An 18356-nucleotide genomic window follows, 5' to 3' on the forward strand; every position below is an offset into this window, starting at 1 on the left:
GGCGCAGGCATAGATCTTTTTCCTGTGCTTGTGCTCTTGTTGCAGTCGGGTTGAACTATAAAAGGTTCTGAAGGTATATTGCTTTGGTATTATATATTATGTTATACGGGTGAGCTCTCTTTTACTACTATGCAGTCTTATCATATTATCTATTATAGTCTCAAAATTGTAAAATAAACTACAGTTGAACCCCAATGAAGCAATTCGGCTTTGTTTTAGAATTACGTGTTTCCCGATCGGGAAAAATACTTAACGGTTTTTTGCTGACTAAGGTAAATATAAGGGAAGATTGTTCTCCGATCGAGCAAAACTTTCCGATTCAAATTCAAGCGCCATTTTGCATTTCCATGATTTTCAGCAAGCAACTTGAACTTCATCAGACTTCATCAAAAGCAAAAGTTTCCATCGACAGTGAACAAAAGAAAAGATTGAGTTCAAGAAAACGAAACAATATGATTGATAAAATTCTAGACTTCCATTTAACACCTGTGAGTATTTATTTGACTTTCAATTACAAAAAACAAGAGGATTTTATCAGTCAGGCACATCCTGGCAAATGTAAATGAACAGGGTGAGCATTTGCATGGGGGGTATTCGTCACCCAGTGTAAATGAGATAGGGCGTCTCAGGCTAAAAGTGTGAAAATGAATAAAAATGAACTTCAAACTGAAAAAGGGAAAAAAGGAAGAAAACTGGGAACTTTATTTTTGCGTTACTGTAAAAAGTTTCTTCAATCCAGACCCGATCAGTCGAACTAATCGAACCGATTTTTTAATCGAACTAATCGAACCCGATCGAACCTAATCGAACTTAATCGAACCTAATCGAACACTCACAATTTTTGATAAAACTCGAGTTCGATTAGTTCGATGAGTCGTCAGGTGATTAGTTCGATTAGTTCTACTAATTTCGATTAGTTCGATTGGTTTACTACGGATTAGTTCGATTAGTTCGGCAACTTGACCAGTGTTGGGTTCGATTAGTTCGATTAGTGTGATAAGTTAAACTAGCAACTAGTTCGATTAGTTCGACAACTTGCCAATACACCGCTTAGGAGTCTCGCTATCTTCACGGTACTCCATTGGATTGCAGAGGCCGGTAAAAATGGTAGATAAAAATGCTCACTTTAGTACTGTGAAAGGTTAGAGGAATGCAAACATTGTGAATTTTTCTCTCTCCTTTAAAGAGAATGATTTAGATATTTGAACATGATATCAATGATAATTTTATAAGTCTCTCCTGAAAATTTCACAAAAATTCATCAAGAGGAAAAGAAGTTATGATTAAAAGGAGTTCTTTACCTACCGTTTTTCGGCTATGTTTCCTTATGAGAACCAGATGTTTACCTACCGTTTTTTTACGGAGGAGAGTGAATTTTCCGTGGTCGCTAAAATCAAAACAATGGAAAATTGGATTGACGCGTGCGCAGTCGACACTCCTAAATGGTGTATTCATTAGTTCGATTAGTTCTACTAAGTTCGATTGGTTCAACAACTTGACAAGTGATTATCCCGGCCCGACGATGCTTAACTTAACTTCCGTGATCTGACGACCCCTGGGGGTCCCGGCCGGTCAGGGGGATGTGAGGGTAGACCCCTGCACCATTGGGGGTCCTTCAAAGTTCCTCAAAGTATCGTCAAAAGCCGGCAAAAATCGTTCTGGCTCGCTCCGTGGACCGATTTCCGGGCCTCCCGGACACCGAACGGGGGTCCCCAAACGGTCCCCCGGACCTGGGCCGAAAAGGGTGGCACACATGCTTTGCATATCGACCGGTTTGGATGTCTGGTAGGTCCCGGGGGTCTCGCTATAAAGGGATTTCCGCATGCCCAAAAATCGCCATTTTGACCCGCTGGACGGCCCTGTCCGGGTCAGGACCGGGCCACCGGGGGTCTTACGGGTCGGGACTGATGCCTTGCATCCATCCCAACCCATCAGAACATTAAGGAAGGCCGTCCGGCTTCAGGCGTGCCCTTAAAACCGGAGATTTAGAAAATTGGCATTAACAGTTTTCCTGATTCGTTCCAGACTTTCGCCGGGCCTTCGGAAAGCCCAGTCGGGCTGGAATGGTCGAAGGCACCCTTCTGCTTTGCTCTCAGACCATTTTCAACGTTAAGGAAGGCTTACAGGATTTTTGGGGGCCTCGAGACAGAGCTATGGTTACGGTACTCTTAAAAAGGGCATTTCCGGACTTTCCTGAGTCGGGAAAAGCCGGTATAATGCCCCCAAACGACCCAAATTGCCAGTCTTTATGCCCGGACATCTTTTCCACTTTTCGAGTTCATTATAACAAGCCTTGGAAGCCTTGCAGGAGCCCCCAAAGCTTGCAGAAAGTCGCGATTTCCGGAGGCTTGCCGGGAGTTCCGGAGGGGTCTGAAAAGTCCGGAATACCCGGATGGGGTCGGGCCACACCCAAGGAAGGTGTGGTCCAAATATGAAGCATAACGGTCTAGTGGTTAGTGAACTAGGGTCGATAGACCGTCCGGCTACTGTGGCTTACTTCCCAATTCTATGCTAAACGCCCTACTTTCACTGGCTGTGACGTCATTTTAAGGCTTTCAAATACAGACGGATGTATACTACTATGTAGGGAATCAAGAAATTGGTTTTACTGCGAACTAATCAAACAATGTCTTGATCGAACTTAGATCGAACTAATCATGAAACCATTTGATCAAATCGAATGAATCGAACTATATCTTGGTCGAACTAATCGAACCATTAAATCTAATCGAACTAATCGAACTATATCTTGATCAAACTAATCGAACCATTAAAATCTAATTGAACTAATGGAACTATATCTTGATCGAACTAATCGAACAAACTCGAACTTAATCGAACTTAATCAAACACTCACAATTTCAAGGAAAATCTGAAAGTTCGATTAGTTCGATTAATCGAACTCTAATCGTTCGATTAGGTTCGATCGGGTTCGATTAGTTCGATTAAAAAATCGGTTCGATTAGCTCGACTGATCGGGTCTGTTTCAATCTTCGAAGATTAAATTGACCCATGGAAAAAAAATTTCATCTATGCAGTTCTTTGAAATGAAGCAAAATATTTCCAACCCGGTTCAATTAAACTGGGTATTCAGCGCTATTACGTCACTTTCGTTTTCAACCCCATTCATTTGCCAATGGTTGCAAGTGAAAAATACCCCGTTCATTTGTCAGGATGTGCCTGACTGTTTATCATTAAGCTGCTCCTGCCTGCTTGCACAACAAATTTGTTTATGTTTGTTGCACGCAATTGCTATGTTGTCTCGGGGGGGGGGTACTACCCTTGTCGACCGACGGGGGTGCTTCCGCTGAGGTTCGAAAAATGGACCCTACGTGGGACTCGAAATTTGTGAAAAAAGTGACCCTGAATGGGACTGAAATTCCAAAATTTTCTCAAACTACTTTTTCCCCAAAGGGACTGATTTTTCTATTTTGGTGTTTTTGCGACCCTACCTGGGACTCGTGGAGGTTAAAAAAAGTACCCTGACCAGCGGAGCATCCCCGTAACCCATCTTGCCCTAGTACCCCCCCCCCCGGGTATGTTGTAGCTAGCTAGCTAGAAGAACGGTAGTAAAATGTCTGGCGTCCAAGACCTTTGTTTTGAATGTTTGGGGTACAATCTAAATAGTGCAATTAACAAATTACACAGCCAGAATACGATAAGTGGTATATGATGGGTAGACCTTCAATTCAAAGCTTGAATTTTTAGCCCAAAGGCTCACAGTTTCTGAGTTTTGACAGTTTTGATGAATCAACAACACGTCTCTAGCCGTAAATGATGCCTAGGCGCTCCAAATAAGGTTTCATGCTTTTTGATTTTTCAGATAAAGTAGTTCATTTCTGTCAGTAATCTCAATTGAATATTACCGCAATTTCAGATTTGATTGATATTCAATTGGGTTCGATTAGGATTCGACTGCATTCAATTGTGCTTGAATGTGTTCGATTGGGTTTGTATATATTTTTAATTGGACTTTTCCTTCCGATGTAAAAATTTTCTTCCAAACATAAAAAATAATCAAGAAATAAAAAATAAGTAAAATACAAAATTAAATCAAAACAAAAATGGTAGAGTAGAGCTGCGATCAGAGCTGCGTAGTTGTATTTTAATGACCAGCTAGGTCTTTCATTTGAGGGCTATGTATGTTAGCCTCCACTGATGCAAGTTACACAATGTCACGGTACTCCTTAAAGCTCTAGTCTGATTCGTGAACCTATTCAAAACCAAAACACAGGTTGTATGGTTCGTTGTATTTTAAGGAAGACAATCGAACTTTGATGTTCGATTGCGTTCGACAATTGAATTTCAATCAGTCGATTGCGTTCGATTTGGTTCGACTGGTTCGATTGTCGATTCCGTTCAATTGAGATCGTCTAGACTTTTCCAAGTTTCACTTTTTTGCACCAACTCTTCAAAATGAAAATATTTAAGATTTAAAGTTCTTCTTTTATTCAATGATTTTTTATGGCACTTTCAGTGAGGCTGGAACTTCAATTTTTGAGGATTACGATTTTACCAGTTTTTTAGCGATTTTTGCCTCGCTAGCCCAAATCTCGCAACCTCTTTACCTTAAGGAAGATCGAAATTAGAGTTTTTCAGCGTTCCGAAAAAACGCATAGCAGAAATTTTATCATCTTCACAGGATCGATTCTCAACAACAAAATACATCTTTTGGTCTTTGGGTTTGTTTCTGACGTTTTTTCTTCAAAGAATATCGAGCGCGCGAGAAAAAAATGACTCGCTCGTTTTCGTGCGGGCGATTAAAGATAAGGCGGCAATCTTGCACTGAGGGTGCTACTTAGTTTCCACCCTATTTTGCGCCCACGATAGAATGGTCAAAACAGGGGGTGATTACAAATCTCGGAAAAGAACTCCCATTGGAATTCTGATACCTAACCCGATTGGTTAATTTCGGAACAGCTTCAAGAAAGTCATAATGGCAGATAATTTTCTGACGGAATGTGTGTAATTTATCGATGTTGATGGCTTGTTGATTCTTTAAAGAAAAAAGATAACAGGTATAGCTTTTTCTAATCCTGGAATATCGAGGTTCCAGCTACACTGACTTTGTTGATAATCTAACTCTCGCATCAAATTCCCCATGGGGATTTCACCCCCAACGCTCCACAGAAGATACTTTAATGGGATAAACTTTTGCGGTGATTAAATTTCGCGGTTGGGCCTATCCGCAAAATTCAAAAATTTCACGAGAACTTAATTTTGCTGGAAGCACTATTGGGTGTCAATATTTTAACGATTTTGTGACTTTCACTGTCAAATCATTCATGTTGGTTGTTGAAATACACATTATTTGCGCCTCTTTGATGCAAGTAACCATTCAAAAAGTATTTATTTGACATATTTTGAGTTTTGTTTGGAAATATTTCGCGGATGAGGCCCTTCCTAATTTCTATTGATGGACTTAATTTCGCGGATTTTCACAGATGACGCGAAATCCGCGAAATTTAATCCCCGTGAAAGTTTATCCCATAAAATTAAAGTATACTTCTTTATATATGACGGGAAAGTGGAGAAAATCTATCGACAAAAATGAGGTAGTCGCAGTTCTGTTTATCGACTTTCGCATGTCACACCTGATCCTATTAAAGAAAATGCGTGCTTCTGGAATATCTGGAGATTTTCTCTCATACCTAACGAGCTACCTTAGTAACTGAAAGCAATTCGCATCACTAAATGGAGGCGAGTCCAACCTTGAAAGAGTCGAATATGGTGTCCCGCAAGGATCTCTAATTGGACCACCAAGTTTTTCCATCAACGTAAACGATATGAGTGATTGTATTGAAAGTGATTTGGACCAGCTTGCAGATGATTCAACAACCTATACCACTGGACCAACTGCTGATGCTGTTCTTGACAGCCTCCAAAACAGTGCTTGTCAATAAGAGAGTTATGCCAAACGAAACTCCTTAACAATTCACCCTGATAAAGCGACCATTAAAAACTGTACGCTCGAAAATGGCAAATTTTTGACTCCCCCTCCCCCTTGTACGCTTTTGTACGCTTTATGTGTACCCCCCCCTTCAGCGTACGTACGCTTTTTAGTACACCCCCCCCCCCTTAACCAAAGTCGAAACTTGAAACTCCTCATGTAACAGTAGAATATGTAGGTATCCAATCGTATTTATAACAAAGTCTTTTGATGTGAAAATATTGCGTTTTTCTCTCAAAAAAGACAGTTTAGGAAAAATTACGAGCGTACGTACTTCTCCTCAAGGACCCCCCTCCCCCTCGTACGCTTTCGTACGTTTTGGGAATACCCCCCTCCACCCTCTCGAACGTACATACTTTTTGAATGGTCCCAATTGCAAAATCTTGGTCATGTCAAGAAATCGTTTCATCGGTCCATACAAAAACATTACATTACACTATGTGGAGCAAGTGTTGAGATTGTTAGCTCCACCAAATGTCTGGCAGTCTAAGCTTAAACTCCTATATCAGGATTAGAAACTAGTCTAGTCTTACCTCTTTTATCTTTTCCTTTACAACAATACAATGCTGACAAGTTGACACAACACACTGACAAGTAATCCCTGAGTGAGAGATTTTTTATTTTTCCCGACATGTATATGGATTATCTTGCATTTTGTTACTGATTTGTCTAATGTTGTGGTTTTTTGAAGGGCTGGTTCTAAGAGATGAGAGGATATATTTTTCGGGTACTAAATTTTCGCGTGTATTTAATTTAAGTTTTTTGGCAATTTATTACTGTTTAAATTTTCATTGAAATTCAATGAATCAGTTTAATAATTTCGGCACATCAAATGCAACTACACTCTTAAAATAAGCATAGTCTGGCGATATGGCTTCCCCAACTTTTTTAATTTTGTCTGAATTTTTTTCAAAAAAGGTTTTGAGAGAAGATTCTATTTTTTCTCAATTGCCCCTTTAGTAGGGGGAAATTTGTAAAATCGCTCGATTTTTTTAGTCAAAGCACTTGTTATACATTTTTGGAAAGCTAAGGGGTAGGGGAATCAAAATAACTTAGGTGCCAATTTTGTTTCGGACACTTTGGTGTGATTTTCGGACAAATACGACAGTCTCGGGCAAAAATCATAGGGTGAAAAATTAGTGAAAATTTTAACTTGAGAAAACGGAGACCTGTTGTATATTTTTGAAAAGCTCTCAAAAAATTAAGATTAGTGATATATTGCGAGTATAGGTGATTTCAGTACCTAACTCGAGATATTGAACTTCCAAAAGCGCTAAAACTGGACAAAACAGCTGTTTCTGGCTGAAAAACACTGAAAAACACTGTTTTTAAGGATTTAAATGTCGAAAAAACGAACAAATTTCCCCCTACTACTTTCAAAAAGTTATATAATGGCTGTGGTATAGTGACCAATCTCAATGAGCGATTCTTCTCCCAGGTCAACCCATGCCTCCTCTATCAACCAAATAGAAAACATAGATGAAAAGTATGATTTATAAATAGCAACACTTTTCTCGTCGTCTCTCCTCTCTAACCCGCACTCCATCGCAGTGATCGGTCTGAATAATCTCAAATCAGAAAAGACAATGACAACACACCCTCTACGACAATGAATTTTGAAATTAGCCGTAAATATTGGGTCTGTGCACTTACTAATGCCTCCTGCAACTCAACCAAATAGAAACAGAAAAGAATTCTCGATCAAGTAAGTTACAGTTACTGTAATAAGGTTAGTTCTGACTTGAATGATTTTTACTTTTTCTCATTTGCAGGATGGGACAGCTTATTATCAAATCAAATGGAAAACATCTTGGGAAAGAGCTGATTCATTATCACAATTTGGTGAACTGCTGGACGAGTTTTGGGCCAAAGTCAAGAAAGCCAGTACTGCTAATATGTTCAATAACACATCCGTCAACAGGGTAAGTTGTTTTATGTTTGAATTCGAAACATTTGATATATTTGATTTAGTCCACAAGTTTGATTATAGTTTGACGTTTATTGCTGGCATGCCTGTATAACAAAGGTAAAATAAACCAATTATACTGAATTATAACAATATTTTGTTTTCATGAAATGCTCATTCGAAATAGTTTCATGAAAAGTGAAAAATCTTAAAAACGCCAAGTGATACAGAATTTCTTTTCTAACCAACTTTCATGTAAAGTGAATGATCTTAAAAAAAAAGCCAAGTAGCATTTTTTTTCTAACCAACTTTCTTGTTTGCTTTCTTTAGAAAGAGCCAGCGATCGTACCCAGGCCCAAACCCACAACTCAACAATCAAATAATACACAACAAAAGAACGCCCCACGAACGCCAACACAAAAGAAGAGGACACCTTCAACATCTCACACGCCACGCACACCTCAACAACAACAACAACAACAACAACAACAACAATTCTTCCAGCAGTCCCAACAGATTCAGGTACGGTAGTATTATGTAGATCATGCTACGATACGCACAGGGCTTCAATCAACAAACAGATCAAATGAGAGCTTTAAACTTTCCGCCTATCCATAAATTATTTTGTGAACCCGTTTTTATTAAAATACTCGGTGCTCTGTAATAAGTAGCAAGACTTCCTTCTGGTAGATAGCTATCTCATATTTAATAATGCTATGACTCATAAGATATTTTCCTCTTTTTTTCCACACACCAGCAAATGCAATCCTTCCAACCACCGCCACAACAACCACCACCCGCCACACAAAGTATGGGTCAACCGTCTTCTGTCACCCTCATCGACAGTGATGACGACGATGATGACGTCATCGCAATCAACCCTCCTCCATCGGGCGCCAATAACATGTCTTTCAACTCCATGGTAAGAAATATCTTTCATTCGTTGTACTCAAGCTTGAAAAACGTCTGCTGATGATCGCACTTCAATTTATAAATACACCTGAATACACCGCAAACTTTGTTGAGAAGAAGGTAATCAGTGTTTTAGTTAAACTTATTGCGTCCACATTTTAGACACTTTTACCCTTTTTCTTTCTTTCAGAATCTAAACAATATCAAGTTAGAAGACTTCGACCAGAAACCACAACTGGGTTTTCCACCTCAACCTTTCGCAGGAGGCCTCCCTCCACAACAGCAATCTTTCATGAACCCCACCAACGGTCGAGGAGGTGGCGGTGGCAATAGAGGACGTGGTAGTGGTGGTACAGGTGGAAGAGGAAGAGGTCGTGGTAGAGGTTCCGGTCCCTCTCCTGCCAAGCGGAAGTTGGGTATGCCACCTGCTGGAAGTGCTACTCCTCCTATGAAGATGGAACCGGTGAGTAAAGCCTCTTTTCTTCTTTCATCATTTTAAGTTCCCTTTTATAGTTAATAAACTAAATATAAGCTTGATGTTTCTTTGTTTTCGAAAGAAGTTTTGTTTATGTTTTCGAGGCAAAATCGATTAGCATTTGAAATTTTAGTCCCTTTATGGCGCACTTGGACTTTCATTACAAAAAGCACCACCCGTCACAAGCAACAAAACCGATTATCTTCTTCTCTCTGTTTCGTTGTAGGGTGCGTCTCCCATCAAACACGAAAGTTCAAGTGCGTCATCGTCTTCAGTTTCCGGCTCGTGGGAATCGAACTTTGAAATTATCGAGAAACGAAATTTTGACGGGTCCGTTAGTGAAACAAACTATCGGTGAGGTTGTGTGTTTTTACGAAACAGTGATTGGATGAAGGTGATGAAGAGTGATGTTAGAGGATGAAAAAAAATTTTGGATTTTTTTTTAATCGAAAAGAGCTGGTTGGTTAACTGTTTTAAAAGAATTCCTGGAGGAAATCCAGTCTTTGTGTTTAGATATCTTCTACCTTTACACCTTCATTCAACCGCTGTTTATTTTGATTACAATTGTTTTGATATTACATTCCTTCTTTCCTTCGCGTGGCGGCTTTAGCAGCAAATGGGCGGCTTTGGTGGCGTGAAAAATGAAAATGGTGGATTGGCGCCCGTTACAGCACAATCGAGTTGGAAAGATCATTTTGAAGTATTGGAAAATTATGTGGATGGTCAAAAAGTTCACTCTTCGTACAAGTGAGTGGATTTCTTCTTCTTCTTCTTCTTCTTTACGTTTTACTTTTCGAAGTTCTTAGCATAGGAGCTAGGCATTGTTATTTTTTTGAGTTAGTTATTCATTTAAGTTATTCAATTACAGAGGCAATTGGCTAGTCCAGTTTAGCCGCTCCCTTTTGAGTGCAGGCTAGTGACGAAGAAAGTTATTATTTTATGTTATTATTTGTGTTTTCCTTTTTGTTTCTTTCTCGTTTGTGAAGATGCCGACTGTGCGGAACATCCATCGCCCAGCAATCCAACTGTGGCCGACATCTCAAACTGAAACACGGCGTCGGTGGTGGCGGCGTTGGTGGTCTCTAAGCAAGAATGACCCCACAAACAGCCTTACCCTTCTCTTAAACTCTCAATCTCTCTAAGAACTTTTCTTTTCGACAGACCATTCGAAAAAGACGGACTCTCCGATTAAACAAGCTTTCTCCTGCCCTTAATAAAATCAAGCTTTTTAAATCTTTTAATTATACTGTGAAAAAATCTGATCGAAAGGTTTTACCAAAGAAAAGTTCTTCCACCCTCCCCGTACCCCACAAGCACGCATATTCAACCGCCCTCCCGCCCTTCAAAAAGGCACCCATTCACGCCCATCTCCCTCTCTTTCCGTTAAGATGTTTACACTGTAACGCCAAAATCGCGCAATCATCGAACTGTTCCCGCCACTTGAAAACACATTTGACGTCAGAGGAAGCAGAGCACGAGTGTCCGATTTGTCAGAAGAAGTTCGCGCGGTTGGATTATATCGAACGTCATTTGAAACAGCACGGTAAAGGATCAACGGAGGAGGTCAAGAAAATGATCAAACTCGTCGCCGCCAGTATGAAGAAATAACATGTAACAACTACCAAACTTGCTTAATTTTTTCATACACCAATTAATTCTGAAACCCTACAATCATGGACAAAATATTTGAGACAAAGGGGATTTCCCTGCGAAATTTTAAACACCACAAATGATTTTTTTGGTAAACTACAGTTGGAAAGCAGAGTTTTAACACGAGACTTAAGACTAAGGAGGACCTCAGGATCTCAGGATTTAAAAGTTCAAATTTGCTCCAAAAAGGCTTGGAATATAGCCTAGAAGCCACCGAACCCCTCAAAAATCGAAATATTCAATGAAAGAAAGTTGAAGTGCTAAAATAGCAATTCTCGCCCAAACTTTAAATTCTGAAAAACGTGAAAATTCACTAAAATCTCAATATATTTCGACGATGATTGTAGATTTTTTGATTGCCAGTTCTTCCCTATATTCATCAAGTTCAATTTATAGCTAGTTCTAGCATGGTCTTATTAGAACTTCACAGCTTCACAGGAATTAGCTCAAAATAAAACAGTGGATTATATTCTCGACTTAATTTGACTAAATCTTTTCTTTGGATCAGTACGGTTATTAGAGTAAGAGATGGTTGAAATTTTGTGTTGAATTTGTACGTAATAAGTTTTTTTTCACACAATTCTTTAAGAAGAAATAAAGTCATTCCTTTTATGTCATTGAAGAAGCTTTTAATCTTTCGATCGACGATCTAAATTCCCAAGATTTGTTTTCGATTACCATACATGGGCTACAGTAGATTGTAATTTGGATTTGATCTTTTCGTATGATGAGTAGAGGAGGAGGGCGAGCTTTGGATTTAAGTAGGACAATAAATTTTACTAGATTTAATTTTTTTGTTGTTGACTTCTTCTTAAAAGTTTATTCTTAAAGTTGTATTATTTTTTTCAAATCAATAAAGAACGGAATTCGGAAAAAAGCAGAAGTTTTTGTTCGATGAATCTTCGGCCCTATTTCCATTAGGAAAAATTCTGGAAAGAGAAACCATATTTTACCGGTCTTTTCAACAGAGATTCATGCTCTTTTCCGAACAAACCGTATCCCGATAACGGTTATCATTTCATAATTATTTTTTGTTATTTGTAAATATGAAGAGGGCTACTCTAGGATGTTTTTAATGCTAGTTTATATAATGTTGAAATATACCGTAGGGATTAATGAATACTTCAAAAGCATTTTTCCCTGAATTTTTTGGCAGAGTTTCTGGTAACGTCATCCCCGTGTATCCCAGGCTTTATCTATGCTACCATATTACTGATGGACGTCAGAGAATGCCCTCATCTGTTGACTGGTGCGAGCTCCCCTCTGAGAGATAGACCTTTTCATAAATTACGTCACGAACATCACTTGCCTTGTTTTGAAATTGTCGCCATGGTGATTAACTCACAGCGGATTTTATTAAAACTACTTTCTATATTAAAAAAATCGTTTAATGTCTCAAGAGACATAATCACCATGGTAATTGTTTGAATACGAGGCAAGTGATGTTCGTGACGTAATTTATGAAAAGGTCTATTGTCTTGAAATTTTGCAAGTGCACCAAATATGATTTGGCATCTTTGGTGAAAAGTTTTGCATCATTGATGACGTCATAGGCCATCGATCCCCTCTAACTTTTTTCCACTTTATTTTTTTTTATGCTCGAACTTTGTGAGGCAACTCCACGTGACATGTATTTTTTGGATCAATTTTTTGCCACCTGCTTGTATTGTGTATTTTACAGACTGACCCCTAAATTGTCTTTTTTGCCACCTGCTTGTATTGTGTATTTTACAGACTGACCCCTAAATTGTCCTTTTTGCCACCTGCTTGTATTGTGTATTTTACAAACTGACCCCTAAATTGTCTTTTTTGCCACCTGCTTGTATTGTGTATTTTACAGACTGACCCCTAAATTGTCTTTTTGCCACCTTGCTTGTATTGTGTATTCTACAGACTGACCCCTAAATTGTCTTTTTTGCCACCTGCTTGTATTGTGTATTTTACAGATTGACCCCTAAATTGTCCTTTTTGCCACCTGCTTGTATTGTGTATTTTACAGACTGACCCCTAAATTGTCTTTTTTGCCACCTGCTTGTATTGTGTATTTTACAGACTGACCCCTAAATTGTCTTTTTTGCCACCTGCTTGTATTGTGTATTTTACAGACTGACCCCTAAATTGTCTTTTTTGCCACCTGCTTGTATTGTGTATTTTACAGACTGACCCCTAAATTGTCCTTTTTGCCACCTGCTTGTATTGTGTATTTTACAGACTGACCCCTAAATTGTCCTTTTTGCCACCTGCTTTGTATTTGTGTATTTTACAGACGACCCTAAATTGTCCTTTTTGCCACCTGCTTGTATTGTGTATTTTACAGACTGACCCCTAAATTGTCTTTTTGCCACCTGCTTGTATTGTGTATTTTACAGACTGACCCCTAAATTGTCCTGTTTGACAGACCTGTATCAAACAGTAACCTGTATCTGAGACAAAAAAATTAAACTATTTTCCTCTAGATTTGAGAGAAATTTGAAATTTGATAGACGTTTTGGGGGCCACATACTGTATTGACTTTTGACGTGTTAGGTATTGATAATACAAGCTTGCAGACAAAATTTCAGCAACATCAGACGAGTGGTTATGCAGAAAGTGAGCATTTCAGGTTAAAAACGGACCACGCATAATACCTACCACTAGAGAAAATTTCAAAGTCAAAAGCTCCAATAGTTCTGGTAGGGGTCGACGTGTATTTTACAGACCGGTCTGTAAAGTACCAGATGCTTATCAGACCAAATGTTTTACATTACTAGTCTTTTCACAAAACAGCGTTCAAGAAACAAATTTCAATCCAGTCGAACGAGCAAATCGGTCCATATATAATTTTGGCCAAGTTTACATTCTTGTCTGTAAAATACCAAGCAGACAGGTGGCCGAGCTAAAATCATCCAATTATCCATATCCACCACTAGTCAAAATTTCAAGTTTATAGCATTTGTCATTCTTGGGATTTTAAAGGAGGCCTCGAGCCCTCCCCCCTCAAGATGCTTTCCCTAGTAACAAATAGGAAGATGCTCGAATTGTCAAATTCAATGTCAGCAAGCGAAGTTTGATTTGAGATAAATTTTTACCTTTATAACTCTAATTCTCCTTAATTCAACTGATTGACGTTTTCCCCTGGCGTTCAAGTTATATAGTCTGGAGGGGAATTCCTTACAATGTATCTTCCACAGGAAACTTAAAGCCTTGCTCCAATCGCACAACGAAATTATTAGTAAAAACAGTGAAAAAATGAGATTATGCTATTTCAAAGCGATAGTCAGTGGAACGTTACAATTCTTAATACAGTCAAGTGTCTTCATCTCGAATGAACTTTACTCGAACAAGTTTTTTGGTTCCTTCAAAGATTCTAATCTCTTTTATTTATGAAACCAGCCTTCAGGAACAATTAATATCAACCAAATTGACGATTTCAATCGCGATTTCAATCAGCTAATTTTTCATTCTGATCTGTAAACCAAACAGGTGGCTGGCAAATCATCCCAAACGATATATATAACCCTTGATCAAAATTTCAAAGTCATAGTCAGTTGGTAATTTAAATGTTTTACGGGGGGACTCGAGGCCCGGGGTACTAGGTTTGCAAAGGGATGGATAGGTCCGAGCTAAAGTTCGGAAATCGACCCTTTGAGAGACTTTTTTTCAAACTTTTAGCTCAAAGTTACTAGAATTCATGACCCTTTGAGGGAGTCGTTTTTTGATATTTCGGAATTTTTGGATCCTTTCAGTGATTCAATGTCTAATTTATTGTTTTTTGTACCCCATTTTGGAACCCTAATGGCTCGCACATACCCGACATCCACTTTGCCCAAGTACGAGCTCGAGGCAAGATGCTTCCCTTATTAATTGAAAAAGAAGCAGATGCTCGAAGGACTAAAGCAAAATTCACGATATTTTAGCTGAGTCCGCGAAACTTGAAACTCTGATAGATCGTGATCTAGCCATCGAAAGCCAATCGGATTTTGCGCCACTTCGGACAATTTAAGGGGGTCTACTAATTGACAAAGTTTGAAAAGGGTCTAAAGACTTTTGTGAAAATTTTTAACCCCATCATTTTTTATAGTAACGACCTTATTCTAATGGTGAAAGTCGTTCGTATAAAAATCTCGGTCTGCAAGTCTTTTGTTTCTTTTCATTGTTTTTTTTAATTGATCTAAGAAATTAGTTTGTTTTCATCAATTTGATAATGTGATTGAATCTTAAAGCAATCCCAAGAGGAGTGCTTGGTAACGTGATCAAAAACTGAGCAAATCGATTTTTGGACCTACCTCCGGGTGCCCCGGTGGAGGTCCTATGAATTAACCTCTGTCTGTTCGTTCGTTCGTTCGTTCGTTCGTTCGTTCGTCTGTTACCAGCTTTTCTTGAGATTGGCTCATTAGTTTTTTCTGATTTTTTGCACAAAGATGCAAAATGGCAATGGCCAAAATGTGACGGAGCCCGATTTTCGAAAAAAAATCATTTCCGGCCGAAAATGCCGGAAATATGCCGGAAAAACCGGTTTTTTGGCATTTTCTCAAGATTTCATCATTAGTTTTTTCTGATTTTTTGCACAAAGATGCGTATTAGCAATGCCCAAACTTGGCCGAGTCCGATTTTTGAGAAAAAATTTTTTCGGTCGGCCGGAGTTGCCGGAAATATGCCGGAATCGCCGTTTTCTGGATTTTCATTGGACTTTTTTCCATATAAATTGGGTTTTTTTTTGCAAAAATTAGTAATAGCAATGCCCACCATCAAGCAGTTTAAATTTTCAATAATAGATTTTTGAAGCCGGAACTTTCTAAAAATCGCCGGACAAACCGATTTTCGCCGGAAAAACGGTATTCTTGAATTCTTGAGCTGTACTTATATTCTTTCATGAAATTTTTACAATATGCAAAATGTCAATACCTAAATTGTGACGGAGCCCGATTTTCGAAACATCTTTTTCCGGCCGAAAAATGCCGGAAATATGCGGAAAAACCGGTTTTTGACTTTTTCTCGAACTTTCATTTTTAGTTTCTCGGATTTTTTGCAGAAAGATGCGTATTCGCAATGTCAAAAAATGGCCGGTTTGATTTTTGAAACAAATTTTTCGCGGTTGCCGGAAATCGCCGTTTTTGCAGATTTTCATTGGATTTTCCTTGTATTTCTATGTTTTTCACACAAAACATTATTGATAACAATGCTCACCATCAAGCATGGTCAATTGTCAATAAAACTGATTTTGCGACCAGAACTTCCTATTTATTTTTTCCCTACAACCCTTCTCTCTCCCCCCATCAACAATCAATGATGAATTTATTGTGTTGTGTATTTTCGCTAAATGCTATATTTTCTGACTGGTTTTTTTCATTTTTCTTTTTGCATTGCTATCAATGCTAACTAACTTTCATCATCAGGTAGGTCCATTCAGCATGTTGCTTGTTATCTTTTGATATTAAAAAAGGAAAAATCTAACAAGAAGTTTAACCAATGAGCTTCCAGACCAGGGCTTTACAATTGATACGGACTACAGGGTGTCCGGAAAAAAAGTATCGAGTTCGAACATGATTCTGAGTCGTTCTGAGTAGAAGGTTGTTACGTGTGAATTAACTTTCTTTAAAATTTTCATGACGTTAAAGTTATTGGGAATTGTTTTTCATAAAAGTTATTCATAAAAGATGTCTCATGACAATTAATATGACACAGAAAGAAACTTTGATAAACATTGCAAATTTAGTGAAACCATAGTATAAGAAAGCCGCGGCTGGAATATGTAGTACTGTATTGTCTTTTCAGTTAATTGCTGTTCCATCTCTGTCTCCGAGCTTTATAAGAACATCAAGATGCTCAGTTTATTATTGGTAGATAGTTTTTAAAATTTTTCTCTTATTTTCCTTCACAAGTTTTTTTTATTGCTAGATATCTTTGAATCTGTACCCAATAGAACACTTGAACTAACTTTGGACATATTTTAGTGGTATTTTGTGGAAACGATAGTTTTTTGCCAAAATTGAAATTATAAGAACTATATTCAAGATGACAACTTTCCTGTCAGTTTGAATGATAAATTTTGAAGGTGCTGGGTTGAAATTTTCACAGAATTATCTTGATGTACTATTTCATTGATTTCTAAAAGATTTCACTGAAATATTGTGAAGGCATTTCGAGGCACTTTGTTAATTTTTGAGTTCTTTCAGCCCAGCCATTTTGTGCTTGTTTAAATTTCTTATTGCTAATCTTTCCTGCACAATGATTTTATAATGCAAGTGTATTATCAAGGGCATATCATTAATGTCTAAAACGCACTAAGGGAAGTAGGTATTAACGACAAACCAATAAAATTTACCATTAAAGATGCTACATTACTCATTCTCAAGTCAAGAGGATTATAACCAATCATTTCAAATGATATTTTCATTTTTCTTCAGGTGTAAAATCTGTTCGGTCATGATCACTAACAAATCAAGTTGCAGTCGACATTTCAAGGTGCACACTGGTGAAAAATCCTTCGTCTGTCCGATATGTCAGAACGGTTTCATTAGACAAGATTATCTTCAACGACACATGAAGTCACACGGAAATAGTTCGGGTGCAGAGCTAGAAAGCTTGGTCAAACTGGCTATGAGTGGCGTCAAAAAAGCATCGTGATGACGTATCGGCTCATGAAAGATTTCTATCGAGATGAAAAAAGGTTTTTACGAAAGTTCTTCAATGACCAAGCAAAGACCCAACTAGGTATTTTTATGCAACGTTTCTTTTGTTTTATATTTAGGTATTATTTAGGTTTTAAGAAGTGTAAATATTTTTGAAGGCAAAAATAAAAGTTTTTGTACTGGAAACTGGTAATATGTCTTTTTTACAGAATGGAGTCGAAAAGCTAAGTTGAGACATTATTAAGAGAGCCTTAACCCTATTCATTCTATAGGATTTTAGGGATGGTTCAAAACTAGGGGGCTGTTCTTGTACCAGCGCTTAACTTTTGATTTAGTGGGTCTTTTTGGATGAAATTTGGCACATAAAATCCTTGTCATATACGATAACTTTTGACAAAAAATATTCTTGCTGACGTCACTCATCATGCCCAAAGTGAGTAAAAGCCGAAAATTTCCTTTGTTCTTAAAAATAGCTATTGTACTCTAACAAAGACTTTAGAAAAATGTTCACTGAGTCTAAAATGCTTATTTTATCCTAAAGATTCAATAAATTACGGCTTAAACGATATATTTGACAAAAGAATGAATTTGTATTGGAAATGTGTCAATTTTTGTGACACCTTACTGTCAGAAATGTCTTCATGCTCAAGGTGTGAACATTTTCAGGTATCAAATTTTTTTTCATTTTGAAGCTAAATAAAAGTTAGGAATTTACAGAAAATTTCATCGCAAAAGCTCTATTATTTCAATAGCTATTGACATTAGTTTCACCGCCGAACATAACCCCCCCCCCCCCTAGTACGAGTAAGAATAGGGTTAAATAAGCAAAAGCCTCTGGAAAATTTACAAAAG

At 38.0% G+C, this 18356-nt stretch overlaps 2 protein-coding genes across 7 annotated transcripts in view; both read left to right on the forward strand.

Annotated features, from left to right (window-relative positions):
- Nucleotides 1-18356, forward strand: part of LOC136808393 (large ribosomal subunit protein mL41A-like) — a 175899-nt gene that overhangs the window by 71408 nt on the left and 86135 nt on the right. The window lies entirely within an intron of this gene.
- Nucleotides 2-17658, forward strand: LOC136808383 (uncharacterized). Of its 5 annotated transcripts, XM_067064916.1 has the most exons (8): nt 2-109; nt 359-488; nt 7723-7872; nt 8187-8378; nt 8614-8778; nt 8959-9231; nt 9854-9990; nt 10632-12013. In XM_067064916.1, the coding sequence occupies exons 1-8, from the start codon at nt 99-101 to the stop codon at nt 10849-10851; spliced, it is 1278 nt and encodes a 425-aa protein (XP_066921017.1). In that variant the 5' UTR covers nt 2-98; the 3' UTR covers nt 10852-12013. The 5 variants fall into 5 exon arrangements, with proteins under 5 accessions (XP_066921017.1, XP_066921019.1, XP_066921018.1 ...); XM_067064918.1 differs by lacking the exons at nt 2-109; nt 9854-9990; nt 10632-12013 and adding exons at nt 9470-9597; nt 17280-17658 and having other exon boundaries at nt 317-488; XM_067064917.1 differs by lacking the exon at nt 2-109 and having other exon boundaries at nt 317-488; nt 9857-9990.

The sequence above is a fragment of the Clytia hemisphaerica genome, unplaced genomic scaffold (assembly GCF_902728285.1).
Source record: "Clytia hemisphaerica strain Z4C2 unplaced genomic scaffold, Clytia hemisphaerica genome assembly, whole genome shotgun sequence".
NCBI classification, from domain to species: Eukaryota; Metazoa; Cnidaria; class Hydrozoa; order Leptothecata; family Clytiidae; genus Clytia; species Clytia hemisphaerica.